Source organism: Manacus candei, unplaced genomic scaffold (genome assembly GCF_025592945.1).
Source record: "Manacus candei isolate 608988 ecotype Guabito, Panama unplaced genomic scaffold, ASM2559294v1 h1tg000048l, whole genome shotgun sequence".
Lineage (NCBI taxonomy): Eukaryota > Metazoa > Chordata > Aves > Passeriformes > Pipridae > Manacus > Manacus candei.
Genome location: NW_026138096.1, coordinates 15,306,167 through 15,323,354, shown reverse-complemented (window position 1 = coordinate 15,323,354; position 17,188 = coordinate 15,306,167). Strand labels below are relative to the sequence as shown.

General features: G+C 46.0%; 1 protein-coding gene across 3 annotated transcripts in view; it reads right to left on the bottom strand.

The window, feature by feature from the left end:
- EXOC6B (exocyst complex component 6B) overlaps positions 1–17,188 on the bottom strand; it is a 329,969-nt gene that overhangs the window by 22,373 nt on the left and 290,408 nt on the right. The window contains exon 22 of one of the 3 annotated variants that reach the window (XM_051798177.1): positions 4,058–4,185. The exons of the other annotated variants lie outside the window; for them this stretch is intronic. Coding sequence (XP_051654137.1) covers positions 4,147–4,185 — 39 coding nt within the window. The 3' untranslated portion in view covers positions 4,058–4,146. Of the gene's footprint in view, positions 1–4,057; positions 4,186–17,188 lie in introns of those variants that run through there. 3 annotated transcript variants of the gene reach the window in all.

The window sequence follows — 17,188 nt, the reverse complement described above, 5'->3', positions numbered from 1 at the left end:
TGCCACTCAGATTTGGACACTGGACTTCTGGCTCCAGGTCTGACAGAGCCATTAATTCCCAACTCCTTCAGCAAGTCCATGGATGGATAAACCACCAGACTTCCCCTTGGAATGTTCATCATTCCCATTGGTATCTATGGGATGAGGCAGGTGTTCAATGCCAAAGCCACAGGATTCCTGGGCTCCAGCTGGTGGTGGTGGAGGAGCCAAGGCTTTCTGGGGGACTTTCAGGTGAGCCCCCAAAAATGTGCATCCAGGAAAGGTTAGATGGGATATTGGGAAGGAATTGGCTGGGAGGGTGGGGAGGCCCTGGAACAAATTTCCCAGAGAAGCTGTGGCTGCCCCTGGATCCCTGGAAGTGTCCAAGGCCAGGTTGGAGCAGGCTGGGCTGGTGAAAGGTGTCCCTGCCCATGGCAGGGGGTGGATGAGGGACTTTAAGGTCCTGCCAAGCCAACCAGGCTGTGATTCCACGGTTAAAAGAGGAGGATTTAACATTCCCACTCACGTCAGGTCTGTCTGGGAGCCTGGCCAGCACCTCTCACCCTCCCCAAACCTCCTCCTCCTCCAAAATCTCAACCTTATTTAAACCTCTTCCATTCCTGGTGGACACCAACCATTTTAGGAACTGGAAAACTGCACGAAACCGAAGCGTAGAGTTAAAAACAATCCCGTGTTTTTTGCACAGAAAGCGTCCAACACTTAATTTTGGCACCTGAAAATCACCCTGCAAACACCCAGGGTGATCCAAGTCCCGCTTCCAAGGAATTAAAAACCCCCAAAATCTTGCAGGACACACATTCCTTGGAATAATATGATGGCAAGAAGAGGCCAAGCATGAACTGGGGCAACGTTTCATCCCGTTACCGCACACGGGGAGCTCCGGCCGGATTTAGGGATATTTGTTGGGAGATAAAAAGAAACCCAACAACCTTTGGAATGATCCACAAACAAAGGGAAAGGCTTTTCCTTCTGCTGTGTCACAGTAACCTCTGGATGGCCTCGCACTTATTGTCCCAGCCTTGGAAAAGGTATAAACAAAGGCGGGTTTCGGGTGCCAAGAGCCGGGAGAGGAGAAAAAGGAGCAGCAAAGAGGCTGAAAAATCCCTTTGCATTCCCATCCAGGGGATAAATCCTGGGAATGTGATGTGTGTGTGGACTTACTGCTCCATTAGAAAGCAATTCCTGAGGGGAAAAAAGGGGATAGAGATGATGGAGAGCTGCCTGTGGATTTGGGATTGACACTGGGAGGGTTTGGGGTGATGGTTCTCAATGGATGGGGTGGGATGGGATCCCAAAAAGTGCTGTCCTGGTTAAGGAGAAAGGGAAGAATAAAATTCCCTTTTGGAGTTAAAGATAATCTTTAGGAATGTTGGTGCAAAGGGAAGGTTTGGGGTGATGGATCCCAATGGATGGGGTGGGATGGGATCCCAAAAAGTGCTGTCCTGGTTAAGGAAAAGGGAAGAACCAAATTCCCATTTGGGGTTAAAAATGTTCTCTATTGGTGCAAAGGGAGGGTTTGGGATGATGGTTCCCAATGGATGGGATGGGATGAGACAGGATCCCAAAAAGTGCTGTCCTGGTTAAGGAGAAAGGGAAGAACAAAATTCCCTTTTGGAGTTAAAAATAATCTTTAGGAATGTTGCTGCAAAGGGAGGGTTTGGGGTGATTGATCCCAATGGATGGGATGGGATAAGATCCCAAAAAGTCCTGTCTTGGTTAAGGAGAAAGAGAAGAACCAAATTCCCATTTGGAATTAAAAATGTTCTCTATTGGTGCAAAGGGAGGGTTTGGGATGATTGATCCCAATGGATGGGGTGAAATGGGATCCCAAAAAGTGCTGTCCTGGTTAAGGAGAAAGAGAAGAACAAAATTCCCTTCTGGAGTTAAAGATAATCTTTAGGAATGTTGGTGCAAAGGGAGGGTTTGTGGTGATTGATCCCAATTGATGGGATGGGAAAGGATCCCATAAAGTCCTGTCTTGGTTAAGGAGAAAGAGAAGAACAAAATTCCCATTTGGGGTTAAAAATGTTCTCTATTGGTGCAAAGGGAGGGTTTGGGATGATTGATCCCAATGGATGGGGTGGGATGGGATCCCAAAAAGTGCTGTCCTGGATAAGGAAAGCTTGAAGTGTTGCCCAAACCTGATGTTTTCCCTGTCCCAAGGATCTGCAGCAGCTCAAACATGTTTTTATAGAAACTGTGGGAATTTTAAATGTGCCAGAAAACTGCTTGGGAAATATGAAAAGGGGAAAAAAGGGAGGAAAATAAAAATAGAGGGGAAAAGGGAAAACAAGAGAAAGAAAAAGCAAGTAAGAAGAAAGGTGAAAAAAAAGAAAAAAAAGGGCAAAGGAAGGAAAGAGGAAAAAGGAAAAAGGATGGAAAAAGGAAGGGAAATGAGAAATTAAAATGGCAAAATGAAAAGGCAAAAAAAAAAAGGAAAAATGAAAGTAGGAAAATGAAAGGCAAAACAAAAAGGAAAAAGGAAAATTAATGGGGAAAAAAGGAAGGAAAAAGAGAAGAAAAGTGAAAGTAGAAAAATAAAAAGGCAAAAAAGAAAACAGCAGAAAGAAAAGGAAAAAAGAAAAATGAAGAAGGAAAAAAAGAAGGAAAAAGAGGAAAAACAAAAATAGAAAAATGAAGAAGAAAAAAGCAAAAAGAAAGAGAAAAAAGAAAAGTGAAGAAGGAAACAAGAAAGGAAAGGAAATAGAAAAAAGAGAAAAGGAAAATGAAAATGGAAAAATGGAAAAAGCAAAAAGAAAAATGAAGAAGGAAAAAAGGAGGAAAACAGAAAAAAGAAAAAGGGAAATAGAAAAATAAAAAGGAAGAGAAGGAAAAAAGGAAAAAGAGAAGATAAGAGTAGAAATAAGTCAAAGACATTTAATTTAGATGTAATTTCAGAGAAGGGGGATTTTCCAAATAGATGAAACCTCATATAGGGAACCTGCACCTGCTCAGGGACCTGCACCGGGATTTGGGCACCAAAATCAGGGATCTGCCACTGAGATTTGGGCACCAGGATCAGGGATCTGCACCTGGATTTGGGCACCAGACTTGAGGAACTGTCACTGGGATTTAGGCACTAAAATCAGGGACCTGCCACCGGGATTTGGGCACCAAAATCAGGGATCTGACACTGGGATATGGGAACAAGAATCAGAGACCTGCCACTGGGATTTGGGCACCAGAATCAGAGACCTGCTACCTGGATTGGGGCACCAGACTCAGGGAACTGCTCCTGGGAATTAGGAACCAGAATCAGAGACCTGTGACTGGAATTTGGGAACAAGAATCAGGGATCTGTCATCAGGATTTCAGCACCAAACCAAGGGGGAACTGTCACTGTGATTTGGGCACCAGAATTAGGGATCTGCCACCTGGATTTGGGCATCAAAATCAGAGACTTGCCACTGGGATTTGGGAACCAGAATCAGGGATCTGCCACCCGGATTTGGGCACCAGAGTCAAGGACCTGCCACCTGGATTTGAGCACCAAAATCAGGAATCTGCCACCAGGATTTGGGCATCAGACTTGGGGAACTGCCAGTGGAATTCAGGCACCAAAATCAGGGACCTGTCACCTGGATTTGGGAACCAGAATCAGTGACCTGCCACCTGGATTGGGGCACCAGAGTCAAGGACCTGCCACCGGGATTTAGACACTGGATTTCTGGCTCCAGGTCTGACAGAGCCATTAATTCCCAACTCCTCCAGCAAGTCCATAGATGGATAAATCTCCAAACGCAGCAAAGACCCTCCAGACTTTGTCCAGCACTCAAGCCTAAACTAAGCCCAGCTCAGCTTTAAGCCCAGCACTCAGCTTTGAGCCAAGCACCCCTTTTTCTGGGCAGTTGGAGCCCAAATCGAGGTACACGTTTTCCCTTTCCCGTTTTCCCGCCGTGTTGTCCTGGCAGGAAGGAGCAGGGGCCGGGCCAAGGCGTCTGCTCAGCCTTCCCTGTGCTCCAACTGTGTTGGAGACAAATAAATTGCTCTTTATTTACACCAAAAGTGTTTACTTTCTTCTTCCCTTTTAATTTGATTGCTGTTTGATAGGAACATAAAGCAGAAACCCCGGATCTATTCCAGAGGCTCCCAACCAAAGGGCTCCTTGGAAACTTCCTTTGGGTTGGCGGAACGTTTTTTGTGGGGTTATGAACTCCTTAAACAAACAGCTGAGGTCATTGTTAGCTAAAAAAAAAAAAAAAAAAAGGGAATTATTTAAAAGGAAATAAAAAGGCAGGACTAACGTTACAGCCAGAGTGGAAGCTGCTCCCAGGGAAAGGAGCTGGGACAGGGCATGGCAAAATCCATGGCAAAACCAGCGAGGAATCACGAGTGCCAGTGGCTTTCCAAGGAATTAAGATGATAAAACCTCATCAAAAGCTCGTTCTGGGAGAAGTGCCACCGTGTTTTGAGATCCCAACCCCAATTCCAAGGGTCAGTGCCCGGAGAAGAACTTTGGGTGGAAATAATCCAATCTCCTGACGTGGTGCCACAGGATAAGAGTGATCCCAGCCCTTCTAGGGGCCAGGGAAAATCATGGAGTGGTTTGGGTTGGAAGGGACCTGAAGGAGAAGGAGAAGGAGAAGGAGAAGGAGAAGGAGAAGGAGAAGGAGAAGGAGAAGGAGAAGGAGAAGGAGAAGGAGAAGGAGAAGGAGAAGGAGAAGGAGAAGGAGAAGGAGAAGGAGAAGGAGAAGGAGAAGGAGAAGGAGAAGGAGAAGGAGAAGGAGAAGGAGAAGGAGAAGGAGAAGGAGAAGGAGAAGGAGAAGGAGAAGGAGAAGGAGAAGGAGAAGGAGAAGGAAAGGAAAGGAAAGGAAAGGAAAGGAAAGGAAAGGAAAGGAAAGGAAAGGAAAGGAAAGGAAAGGAAAGGAAAGGAAAGGAAAGGAAAGGAAAGGAAAGGAAAGGAAAGGAAAGGAAAGGAAAGGAAAGGAAAGGAAAGGAAAGGAAAGGAAAGGAAAGGAAAGGAAAGGAAAGGAAAGGAAAGGAAAGGAAAGGAAAGGAAAGGAAAGGAAAGGAAAGGAAAGGAAAGGAAAGGAAAGGCAAAAGGCAGAGGATTCCTGAGTGACCCTGTCAAAGGCAGCACAGGGATATCCATGAACTCAGACCCAGGGAGATCCCACAGGAGGAATGTGCTCCGTCTCTAACACACCCTCACCTTCAGCAGCTTCAGCTGGGATATCCCAGCTGTCCAACTCCAGGAGAAGTTGGATCCAGGGAGCTTCTTGCACCACTGAAACTTTCCTGTTTTCACAACTCCCCTTTCCCTGCTGCTGCTCATCTCTCCTTGCTCCTAACAAGCCTGTCTCCAAGCCTCATTTCTCATTCCTGTCTTAAAGCTTTCTCCCACTTTTCTTCTTCTCGCTCCGTGACTGAACCACCAGCTGGGTCTGCTCCTCTTTTTTCTTTAAAAAAAAAACCAAACAAACCACAAAAACCTTGTTTTCTGAACGGCCCAGAAACCCCCTGAGCCTGCATGAATAAAATACGCTCTGAATTCAAAAAGAAAAGGGAAAATTAAAAATAAATAAAAGCCCAGCCAGCTCGTGGCACGGGCTGAGCCTCTCCCGGTGCTGGGGCAGGAATTTTTCATGACATCTCATCACTTATTTAGTCGGCGGGTCCATGACCTTCCCGCACATCCCTCACCCCACTGATGGAGGAGCAGCACCCTCTGCCCACCCACACCCTCAGCCAGCCCTGGGAGAGGCAGGGAAAGCCTCCAGGAAATCCGGGGTTTGCTTGGAACAAAGAGTGGTTAAGGAAGGGATGGTACGGCGGATCCGCGGGAATGTGGAGGGAGGGAAAATGAAAAGGAAAAATTAAAACTCCTCGTAGGTTGAGAAGGTTGAGGAGGAAGGGCCAGTGGAGATGGAAATCAGGTGGGTTATTGATCAGATCAGGTGGGTTATTAATCAGATCAGGTGGGTTATTAATCAGATCAGGTGGGTTATTAATCAGCTGCTTGATCTAACACCTAAAGCAGGAGGGAAGACACCCCAGGATGGGCAAGAGGGAAAGCAACACTGCTTTTGGAATCGTGGAATTGTTTGGGTTGGAAAAGCCCTCCAGGATCATGGAGGCCAAGTGTTCCAAGGCCACCACTGCCCCACGTCCCCCAGGGCCACATCCACAGGGATTTGAAACCCCTCCAGGGATGGGGACTCCACCACCTGTTCCAACGACTGACAACCCTTTCCACGATGAAATTTTCCCTGAAATCCAAATTAAACCTCCTTTGAAGTGACATTTCCTGTCACTTTTTCCCTGGAGAAGAGCCCCAAGCCCCTCCTGGCTCCAACCTCTCAGCCCAGGGATGGTGCTGTCGTGGGTGAGCCCGAAAATCCTCCAGGATGAGCAAAGAAAGCCCAGCCCTGGTTCCAGAGATGCTGAAAATCAGCAGATTCATTAAAAAATAAATTAATTAGACCACACAGGGTTTAAGGGTCAGGTCATTCCAGGAGTCACTTGGGGGCTCATAAAACCAACCACGTCCTGAGTGCTGAAGGGTTTCAGTGAACTCCAAGTCAAGCAATAAAAATATTAAGTTTATATAAATTGGATTGATTGACTTCGATACGAAGATGGGCCATTCCCACTTGAACCTTATCCCATCTCCATCCTGCTGGATTCTCAGGGTGTAACGAAGCATGAGCTCCTCTCCAGGGATAACACTCCCTGGACTTCCCCTCTTATCCTATTTCTATGAAACTTGGGAGGAATTTAATCACCCTCCGCCCCTCGTGAAGTTTCAGCGACCTCTTTCCAGGAGTTTAAAGAGTGTTGGGAGGAGCAGAAGTGGGGGGAAAAGGAAGGAGCAAAAACTCCCAGTCCATGTGTGCCCGGGTCTGGTTTCCTTTGGAAAGGTTTAGACTGGATGCAGGATTAAATTATACTGCATTATATTATATTAAATATAAAAATTATATATAACTTCATGTGGTTATACATAATATCATATAATGCTATTTATGCTTTATATTATGCATCATAAACTTATTTTATACATTATACACTGTATTACATGTAATCATGGAATGGTTTGGGTTGGAAGGGACCTTAAAGCTCATCCTGTTCCACCCCCTGCCATGGGCAGGGACACCTTCCACTAGCCCAGGTTGCTCCAACCTGGCCTTGGACACTTCCAGGGATCCAGGGGCAGCCACAGCTTCTCTGGACAACCTGGGCCAAGGCCTCAACACCCTCTGAGTAAAGAATTTCTTCTTAACCTCTAATCTAAATCTCTCAGTTTAAAATCATTCCCCTTTGTCCCATTACTATCTGCCTGTGTAAAAAAGTCACTCTCCCTCTTTTTTATGAGCCCCTTCAGGCCCTGCCAGGGGCTCTCAGCTCTCCCTGGAGCCTTCTCTTCTCCAGGGGAACCCCCCCAGCTCTCCCAGCCTGGCTCCAGAGCAGAGGGGCTCCAGCCCTGGCAGCAGCTCCGGGGCCTCCTCTGGACTCTCTCCAGCAGCTCCACGTCCTTGTGCTGTTGTTCCTGGAGCAGTTCTGCAGGGGGGTCTCACCTCAGACAGGGGCAGAGGGGCAGAATCCCCCCCTGCCCTGCTGCCCACACTGGGGGATCAGCCCAGGGCATGTGAAGCTTCTCCACCAACACCCCAAGTCCTTCTCCTCGGGTCTGTTCTCCATCCCTTCCCACACAGATCCCTGAGGATTCAGGAAGCCCAAACTGGCTCCTTAAGGGAACCAAGAAGATGCTGCTCTGCCTGGACCCGTTGCCATGGGTGGCCTCAGTCCCTGAGAGAGACTGATTGCAATAATCAATAGCAATCAAGATCCAGGCTCAGAAACAGGACAAATCTGATTTTTTTTTTTTTTTACATATTTTTAGGAATAACTTCCTTGAAATCAGCAAAAAACAAAAAAGGCAAAATCCCCTAATCCACCTCAATTCCAGGCACAAAAGTCATTTAACTCTGGGAGACTGAGCGAGGCTGGAGTTATGGGGATGATTTAAGGCTGATAAGGATCTGACCCATCCTTTGTGGTTTCTGGAGGGTGAAGGGAAAGACTCTTCCCCAGCCTGTCTGCTCCTGGAGCAGGGATAGGGGAAGGGCTCCCTTCTCTCATTACTCTTCCCCCCCCCCCCAAGGCCTCACTGTGGAGTTTACAATCTAATTTTCTGCATTTGTAATCTGTAGCCCTTGTGTACATAATGTCTAATGAAAAAGGCCTTTTTTAAATTAACGTGGTATTTGGGGGGGTGAAAAAAACCCCAACAAACCCCACCCCACCCACCATGTGTTTCTGTTTCATTATCCAACTGCATTTCCAAAGGGGGGGGGGGGAAGAAAAAAATCCTCCAGGAGGGCGATGGGGTTTAGTTGGCAGAGACACCACGGGACAGTCAGAAAACAGGGATATCCTTCCCAAATGTCTGCACAGCATCAAAAGGCCTCTGGGGACAACTCTTGTTGTGGATGGAGTTAATCAACCCCCTCCAGGACTCGGGGATCCTTGGGCATCCACCTCTCCCCTCATCCCTGTCCCTCTGCCTGCTGCTCGCTCCAAGAGTTATTCCTGAAGTCCAGAGGTTGGACTTCATGAACTTGGAGGCCTTTTCCAACGTCATGGTTCCGTGGTTGTGTGATATGGAATGTGGATCTGTGGGATGAGCCACTCTGCTTTTCTCTCCTAGGTTTCCAGCTCCTTCCCTTATGGATGTTCCTCAAGAAAATGAGGCTTTTGTGGTTATTCCTTAATCAGTTTTTTGCCTAAAAAGGGTCAGTCTTTCAGTCTTGATCTCCCTAAATATAAATAGGGAAGGGAAGGGAAGGGAAAGGAAGGGAAGAGAAGGGAAGGGGAAGGGGAAGAGGAAGGGGAAGGGGAAGGGGAGGGGGAAGGGGAAAGGGGAAGGGGAAAGGGGAAGAGGAAAAAGGAAGGGGAAGGGCTGGCCAGAAGTCAAACTATGGTATTAAGGGCATTATCCAAATATTTCTCAGACATTCCCAGCCTGGGGGCACCCCCCACCTCTCCAGGGAGCTCGTTCCAGTGTTGGAACATCCACTAAAGAAATGCTTCCTGATATCCAGCCTAAACCTCCCTTCCCTCAGCTTTGAGCCATTCCCACGAAGAACATGGAGCATCTGGGGCTGGAGGGATCCCTGGAGCAGCTTGTCCAGGACATCATCAGCTGGGGTTTAGGTGTCTCCAGAGATGGACACCCCCAAGCTCCTCAGGGCAAGGACCTTCCCTGGTCCCTCAGGGCAAAGCCAAGCCCAAGCAGGAGCAAAGCTCAGCCCTGTCAGACACCGGAGAACCTGGACCCAGGAGACCTGCTGGCACCAGACTTCCCAAGGATGGCATTCCCAGGACAGCAGCATTCCCAGGACAGTAGCATTCCCAGGACAGCAGCATTCCCCCTGTTTCAGCAGCATTCCTCCTGTTTCCCCCAGCAAACCAACTCTGAACCTCCAAGAGGGAACCGAACCAACCCCTTCTCCAATGGGGCCTTTCAGAAGCCACTTCCCTCCCTACAGATTTTTGGGATGTTCACTTATTATTCTTCCTCTCCTTCCTCCTGTTATCCCTGTGTTCCCTCCCTCCAGGCTTTTCCACAGCCCTGTTGCTTAATTTTTCTAATCCCTGCACCTCAGAGGGAGGAAGCCGGTCCTGTTTTCCTTATTAATCAGAAATCTCTGGCACTGACCACAGGGAAAAGCCTCCAAGAACACTGAACTCTCTGGTTCAGTGCATTCCAGCACAACAGAGCTACCAGCATCATGCAGAGCCCATTTAGTGTTGCAATTTTTCCCTGGAAATGCCTTCCAAGCACTTCCAGAAATCCTCTTGCTCCGCTCGGGAGACGCGGCAGGAACGGCCCAGAAAAGGGGGTTGGGTTTTTTGGGAGCTCCCAAATTCCTCAAAAGTGCCAGACTGAGTTTGTAGTTTTAAAGCTGGGGGGGAGAGGGAAAGGTTTTTCCAGCTGAATCTTGATCACCTGCCATTAAAATGTCGCTGGGAAGGAAATCCATGACCAGCAACATCAGCCCACCATGTCCACCAGGAAGGGACTCTCCTGCTCCACTCTGCTCCCATGGGATCCCTCCTGGAATACTGAGCCTGGTTCTGGTGCCACCAACAGCTGAAGGACGTGGAACTGTTGGAGCAAATCCAGAGCAGGCCATGAAGCTGATAAAGCTGGAGCAGCTTCCCTCTGGAGCCAGGCTGGGAGAGCTGGGGGGGTTCCCCTGGAGAAGAGAAGGCTCCAGGGAGAGCTGAGAGCCCCTGGCAGGGCCTGAAGGGGCTCCAGGAGAGCTGGAGAGGGACTGGGGACAAGGCATGGAGGGACAGCACACAGGGAATGGCTTCCCAGTGCCAGAGGACAAGGTCAGATGGGATATTGAGAAGGGATTGCTGGCTGGAAGGGTGGGAAGGCCCTGCCCCAGGTTGCCCAGAGAAGCTGTGGCTGCCCCTGGATCCCTAGAAGTGTCCAAGGCCAGGTTGGAGCAACCTGGTTTAGTGGAAGGTGTCCCTGCCCATGGCAGGGGGTGGAACAGGATGAGCTTTAAGGTCCCTTCCAACCCAAACCATTGCATGATTCCATAATTCCATGATCTCAGCTGACATCCCAAGCTGGAGACAAGTTGTTCCTTGGAACATCCTTCTCTGCACCAACAGCTCCCCTGGGATTTATTACCCCAGGGCTGAGCCAGGAATCATCCAGGACATCCCCATTTCTTTAGAAGCCTCTGGATATGGACAAATCCAGCTCCTTGGGAAGCTGCTTCTCCAGAAAAGGGCATCTAAGGATATCCATGACAATTCTTCCATTTCCCAGAGGGGTTTTCCCATCAGTCAGTACAACCTAAGCACCCAAACTTCAACCATCATCCCTCCAGCACCTTTTCCAGGATTATAAAGACATTCCATCTCTTTTTTTCTTTTTTTTCCTTCTCAGTTGATCCAACACCTTCTCCCAACACTGGAGAAGAGCAAACTGGTGTAACTGGGCTCTCCCCCAGTAAGGAATAACAAATGCAAGGGGGAATTCCTGATGGGATAGAAATAAGAGATGGAGAAGGAGATGGAGGTGGAGGTAGGGATGGGAGGAGGGCAAATATTTAGCTACTGATCCTGGACCATGATTGAGACACAGTCATGATCACCCCAGTCCAGGAACAGCCACCACGAGGTTTATATCTATGTATTTATATCTATTTATATTTATTTATATCTATTTATATCTATTTATATCTATTTATCTATTTATATGTATTTATATCTATTTATGTTTATTTACATCTATTTATATTTAGTTCTATCTATTTATATTTATTTACATCTATTTATATTTATTTATGTCTCTATATCTGTCTCTATTTTCACCCTACATCCAAAATTCAGGAGCTTCATAAAGGAGATAAGACAAAAAAATCAGCATCCACACCAAGATGGACAACTGAGGCACAAAGGCTGACTGATGATTCCACACATTTCCATCCAGAATCCATCCAGAACCTTCCCAAAATCCCAAAATATCCTAATTTAACCTTATTACTCTCCACGTGAGCAACTCAGGAGCATCATTTCGGTTGCTCTCACTGAGCGAAGAGACCCCAAAAATTAAATGTACATTTCTAAAGAGACCCCAAAAATTAAAGGTATTTTTGTAAATAGACCCCCAAAATTAAACGTATTTCTGTAAAGAAACTCCAAAATTAAAATGTATTTCTGTAAAGAGACCCCCAAAATTAAAGGTATTTTTGTAAAGAGACCCTAAAAATTAAAGGTATTTTATAAAGACACACCAAAAATTAAAGATATTTTTGTAAAGAGACCTCAAAAATTTTTGTAAAGAGACGCCAAAAATTAAAGGTATTTCTGTAAAGATACTCCCAAAATTAAAGGCATTTCTGTAAAGAGATCACAATAATCAAAGGTCCTTTTTTAAAGAGCCCCCCAAAATTAAAGGTACTTTTTTAAAGAGACCCCCAAAATTAAAGCCATTTTTGTAAAATACCCCAAAAGTCAAAGGTATTTCTGTAGAGACCCCAAAAATCAGAGGTATTTCTGTAAAGACAACCCAAAAATTAAATGTGTTTTTGTAAAGAGATCTAAAAAAATAAAGGTATTTGTACAAAGATGCCCCAAAATTTAAAGGCATTTTTCTGAAAAGATCCCAAAAATTAAAGGTGTTTCTGTAAAGAGACTCCAAAATTAAAGGTACTCCTGTAAAGAGACTTTAAAAAATCAAAGTTATTTTTCTAGAGATATACCCAAAAATTAAATGTCTTTTTGTAAAGAGACCCCAAAGATTAAACGTATTTCTGTAACAATACCCCAAAAATCAAAGGTATTTTTGTAAAGATACCCCAAAAATCAAAGGTATTTTTGTAAAGAGACCCCCAAAATTAAAGGTATTTCTGTAAAGAGACTCAAAAAATTATAGGAATTTCTGTAAAGATACCCCCAAAATTAAAGGTATTTATTTAAAGACACCCCTAAAATTAAAGGTATTTTTTAAAGAGACTCCTAAAATTAAAGGTATTTTTTTAAAGACACCCCCAAAATTAAAGATATTTCTGTATTGAGATCCCAAAATTAAAGGTATTTCTATAAAGATACCCCCAAAATTAAAGGTCTTTTTGTAAAGAGACCCCAAAGATTACAGATATTTCTGTAAAGAGGCCTCAAAATTAAAGGTATTTTTATAAAGACATTCAAAAAAATAAAGATACTTCTGTAAAGAGACTCCCAAAATTAAAGGTATTTTTGTAAAAATACCCCAAAAATCAAAGGTATTTTTGTAAAGAGACCCCAAAAATTAAAGGTATTTCTGTAAAGATGCCCCCAAAATTAAAGGTATTTTTTTAAAGACACCCCTAAAATTAAAAGTATTTTTTAAAGAGACCCCTAAAATTAAAGGTATTTCTGTAAAGAAACCCCAAAATCAAAGGCACTTTTGTAAAGAGACCCCCAAAACTACAGGTATTTCTGTAAAGGGACCCCAAAATTGCAGGTATTTTTGAAAAGGGACTCCAAATTAAAGGTACTTTTGAAAGACACCCCCAAAATTAAAGGTATTTCTCTAAAGAGATAAAAAAAAAAAAAGGTATTCTGTAAAGAGGTCCCCAAAATTGAAGGCATTTTTGTAAAGAGACTCCAAAAATTAAAGATATTTCTGTAAAGAGATCCCAAAATTAAAGGTATTTCTGTAAAGATACCCTAAAAATTAAAAGTATTTTTGTAAAGAGACACTCAAAATTAAAGGTATTTTTGTAAAGAGACCCCAAAATTAAAGCTATTTTACCCACATAACGCTGAGAGAGTGTTGTGATTTTCCAAATTCTGACCCAAATCCTGTAAAATTTGGGTTCTTTATAAAGACAGAGCCAGCAAACCACCCCACCTGGGAGCAAAAGCACCCTCTGCATTCACATAACCAGCACGATGCTGGTGGAGCTTCTACTGACACCGGGGAGCTGCCAAGCAGCCTCATGGCTCAACTTCTCAGCGTGGTCCAGATCACCTGCGGCTTAGAACACTGCTGATCCCGGAATCCCAGAATCCCAGAAATGTGCCAAGTTGCAAGGGACTCACAAGGATCATCCAGTCCAACCCCTGGCCCTGCACAGGCCCATCTCCTCAAAAAAATCAGGACCTGAATTAGCTTTATTAGCCACCACATATCAGAGACTCGTCCAGGCTGACTGAAGGTCGCTCAGCCTTTCAGGGTGTTCACACGCTCCCCCTTTTCCCTCTCCCCGCTCCGAAGCCTCCGGAATATAAATGACTTTCGCGGGAGAAATGGAAACTTGATCATTAAAATTAGATAAGTGAACAAACTCACAGCCGGGGCCGGCGAAGCCCAAAGCCAAGATCAATGTTGTGAGGAGGGAGAAGTGTCATTTAATCGATAGCCATGTGCAACCCATTATTCCACAGCAGCTCCCACACGGAGCTTAAACTCGGCCCAACACCGAGACCTTGCCCAGGACAGGCTTGGCTGCTCCTGGGAATACTTTTAAGCCCATCCCATCTGCTAAGCCCTTAAAGCTGGGGTGACATTTGAGGTGACCGCTGAAGGGTGGAAGTGTTTAATTTAGGGCACTTCCCGGCACGATCGGAGCAATGGGAGATCTCAGAGATAAGTTCCACTCCCCAGCATCCTTCTGGGAGATTTTTATTTCCCCCCCCCCCCAACGTTTTTTTTTGGGTTTTTTTTTGCTATCCAACAGGACAAAGGGGCCTTTCTGGTGTTTTTAGCAAGTCTGTTTATTTAGTGCATATTGTGGCTGATCCGCTGTTGAAATATCATCCATTTCCCTCCCCTGAGAGACACTCAGAGGAGCAGCAAGTAATCAACTTTAAACAAAAAGGCCATCTAAATATACAGAGAGAGGAGAACAATGGCAGCATTAATTATGAACCAGGCAGGAGGGTTTCCAGGGGGAGTTCGTAGGCAGGGAATTTGTTCCTGCACAATTTATTTCCCTCTCTGGTGGGGAAGGTGGGGGGAGCTCAGAAGAGCAGCACCGGGGATGGAGAGGGAAGATGGGGATGGAGGGATGGGGGGAAGAGAGAAGATGAGAGAAGAAACAAACTGGAATCAAGATGGGCCAAAAACAGTGGGAGAAGCAAAGCTACATGATTTTGGACTTGGAAAAGGGAATCACGCGCCGGGTCCCGAGTGGTTGTTCCAAGGAATAAATAGCAAAGGCAGGGATGTGTCCCACAAAAGGGGGATTGGCTGAAATATACTAAGAGGAGCTCAAAATTCTCCCTGTGGGGGATATCACAGAATCATGGAACGGTTTGGGTTGGAAGGGACCTTAAAGACCATCCGGTTCCACCCCCTGCCATGGGCAGGGACACCTCCCACTAGCCCAGGTTGCTCCAACCTGGCCTTGGACACTTCCAGGGATCCAGGGGCAGCCACAGTTTCTCTGGGAAATCTGTTCCACTGTATTAACACCCTCATATCTACTCCAGGCAGGAAAAGGGAAATGAAAAGGGAATGAAAAGAACAGGGTGGTAAAAGGTTGTGCCAAATGGCTCGGGCACAGTGATGGACACCATTCCTCTGAGGGATCTCTCCACATCCCTTCCAGCCCTGCTGGCTGTGCTTGGGTTGGTAAAACAGCCATTCCCGGGGCCTTCAATACAAGAGGAGCCCCAAAAGTGACATAATGCAGCATTATCCTCCTTCTTGCCTCTTGGGAGAGCAGCTCATCCAGCACAAACCAGGTTCCGAGCATCGAACCAGGAAACCTTAAAAGTGGCCTCAAAAGATACCCCAAACCTTATTTTTAACCAAAGATACCAAACCTTATTTTTAGCTTTTCTCAAGAAATCCGAAAACACAACTGAAAAATCCTCTTTCCACACAAAACAAGGTCTCCACCAGGTGCTTGACATGACACAGGGCAAAACATGACTATGGAAAGAAATTCCAAATATTTGGCATGAACAGCAATCCCGAGGCAGGTAGAGACAGAATCATGGAATTGTTAAGGTTGGAAAAGGTTCTCAAGATCGAGTCCAACTGTTAACTCAGCATGGCCAAGGCCACCACTCACCCATGTCCCCAAGTGCCACATCCACGTGGCTTTTAAATCCCTCCAGGGACGGGGATTCCACCACAGGGATCTCACCCCTCCCCTGCTTCAGCAACGAGCCCCTCCCAGAGCACTCAAAACAACACTGAAAATTCTCCTTTCAAGATTTTTCTCCCGCCAAAACTTTCCCCTAAAAACCTCGTCACACATAAGGATTCGAAAATCCGCGTTTTCACCCGCCGATTTTTAAGGACAAACCACAAATTCCTGGATTCCTTGGCAGCTGATCATCAGAGCCCTCAACTGAAGTTTAGAGGGCTTGGATGGAATCGCTTCGACCCCACTGTAGTTTTAGAGAATATTTAATGGTATATGAAAAGCGGTGATTTTTCAGCGTAAAACTTGAATAACTTTATTTTACATAAATGTGTCTTCCCACCCTCAGCCCTGTGGATGGAACACACTCACGTGATGCTGGAAAACCACAACGGGGTGTGATGCACCAGGGGGATGCAAAATAGAGGGTTTTTTTTAAAAGGATTATTAAACTCTTCCCTTCAGGGCACAAATTCTATTATTCTATATTATTCTGTTATTCTATTAATTCTCCTTCCAGAGCTGGAGGCTGAGGGAGAAGGTTCTTCCCCAGCAGGTTTCTTGCACCTCCTGGGAGTGATATCAGGGGGTGTTGGGTCTGCTCTGAGAAAGCCAACTTTGAGGCAACATGATATGGCCCTGAAGCAGCAAATCCCAAATTTCCAGCTCCTTCCTGGCTACAAATTGAGGCTGTTTGATGTTGCCCTTTGATTTCAGGGAATCATGGAATCCTTGAACAGTTTGGGATGGAAGGGACCTTAAAGCCCATCCAGTCCCACTGCCCTGCCATGGGCAGGGACACCTTCCACTATCCCAGGTTGCTCCAAGCCCTGTCCAAGCCTGGCCTTGGACACTTCCAGGGATTTGGGAGCAGAAGGCACAAAGCACAATCCTGCATCCCACCAGCTGCCCCCGGTGCCAAGGTAAGTCCCCCAAGGTGATATCCCCGAGGTGACACCTCTGAGGTGACACCCCAAGTCTTGCTGGTGCTGGAGCATCCAGGTCAGGATGGATTTTGCTCCAGCATTCCCAGAAGAATCCCAACCCGCAGCTGAGAGCACTCAGGGACCTGCCTTTCAGGCTCCATGGCAGGTCCCTCCTGGAAACAACACCATTGGGAATATCGAGTTGGCTCCATATCCTGACCAGCAACACGAGCTGGGCCAACACAACCAGACCTTGGAGGGTCTCACCTGCCTGTGCTCAGTTTGATTTTTATTTTCACTTCTCTAAATGTCCCTTTTTCCCCCTCTTTTTTTTTTGAGGAGAAAGGACTTGGCCGTCGCCAGACTCATCCCAACTTCATTCCCGACACAGCCTTTTCAGCTCCGAGCTGAAACTCCAACTTTCAGTCTCTTTTCAACTCCAAATGACCTCACCTGCTTAATTTTTTATTTTTTTTTATTTTTTTTAATTTCCACCCCCCCTCCCTCCCTTTTTTGTCTGCGAGGACTAAATTCCTGTCAACAAAGCTGGAAGGCCAAGCAGAGTTCACGGTAACGCTTCACGTTTCCGAGCAGGTTGCCCAGAACTAAACCCCGACCTCAAACACGAACCTACAGTAGCTTTAAGAACCCCCA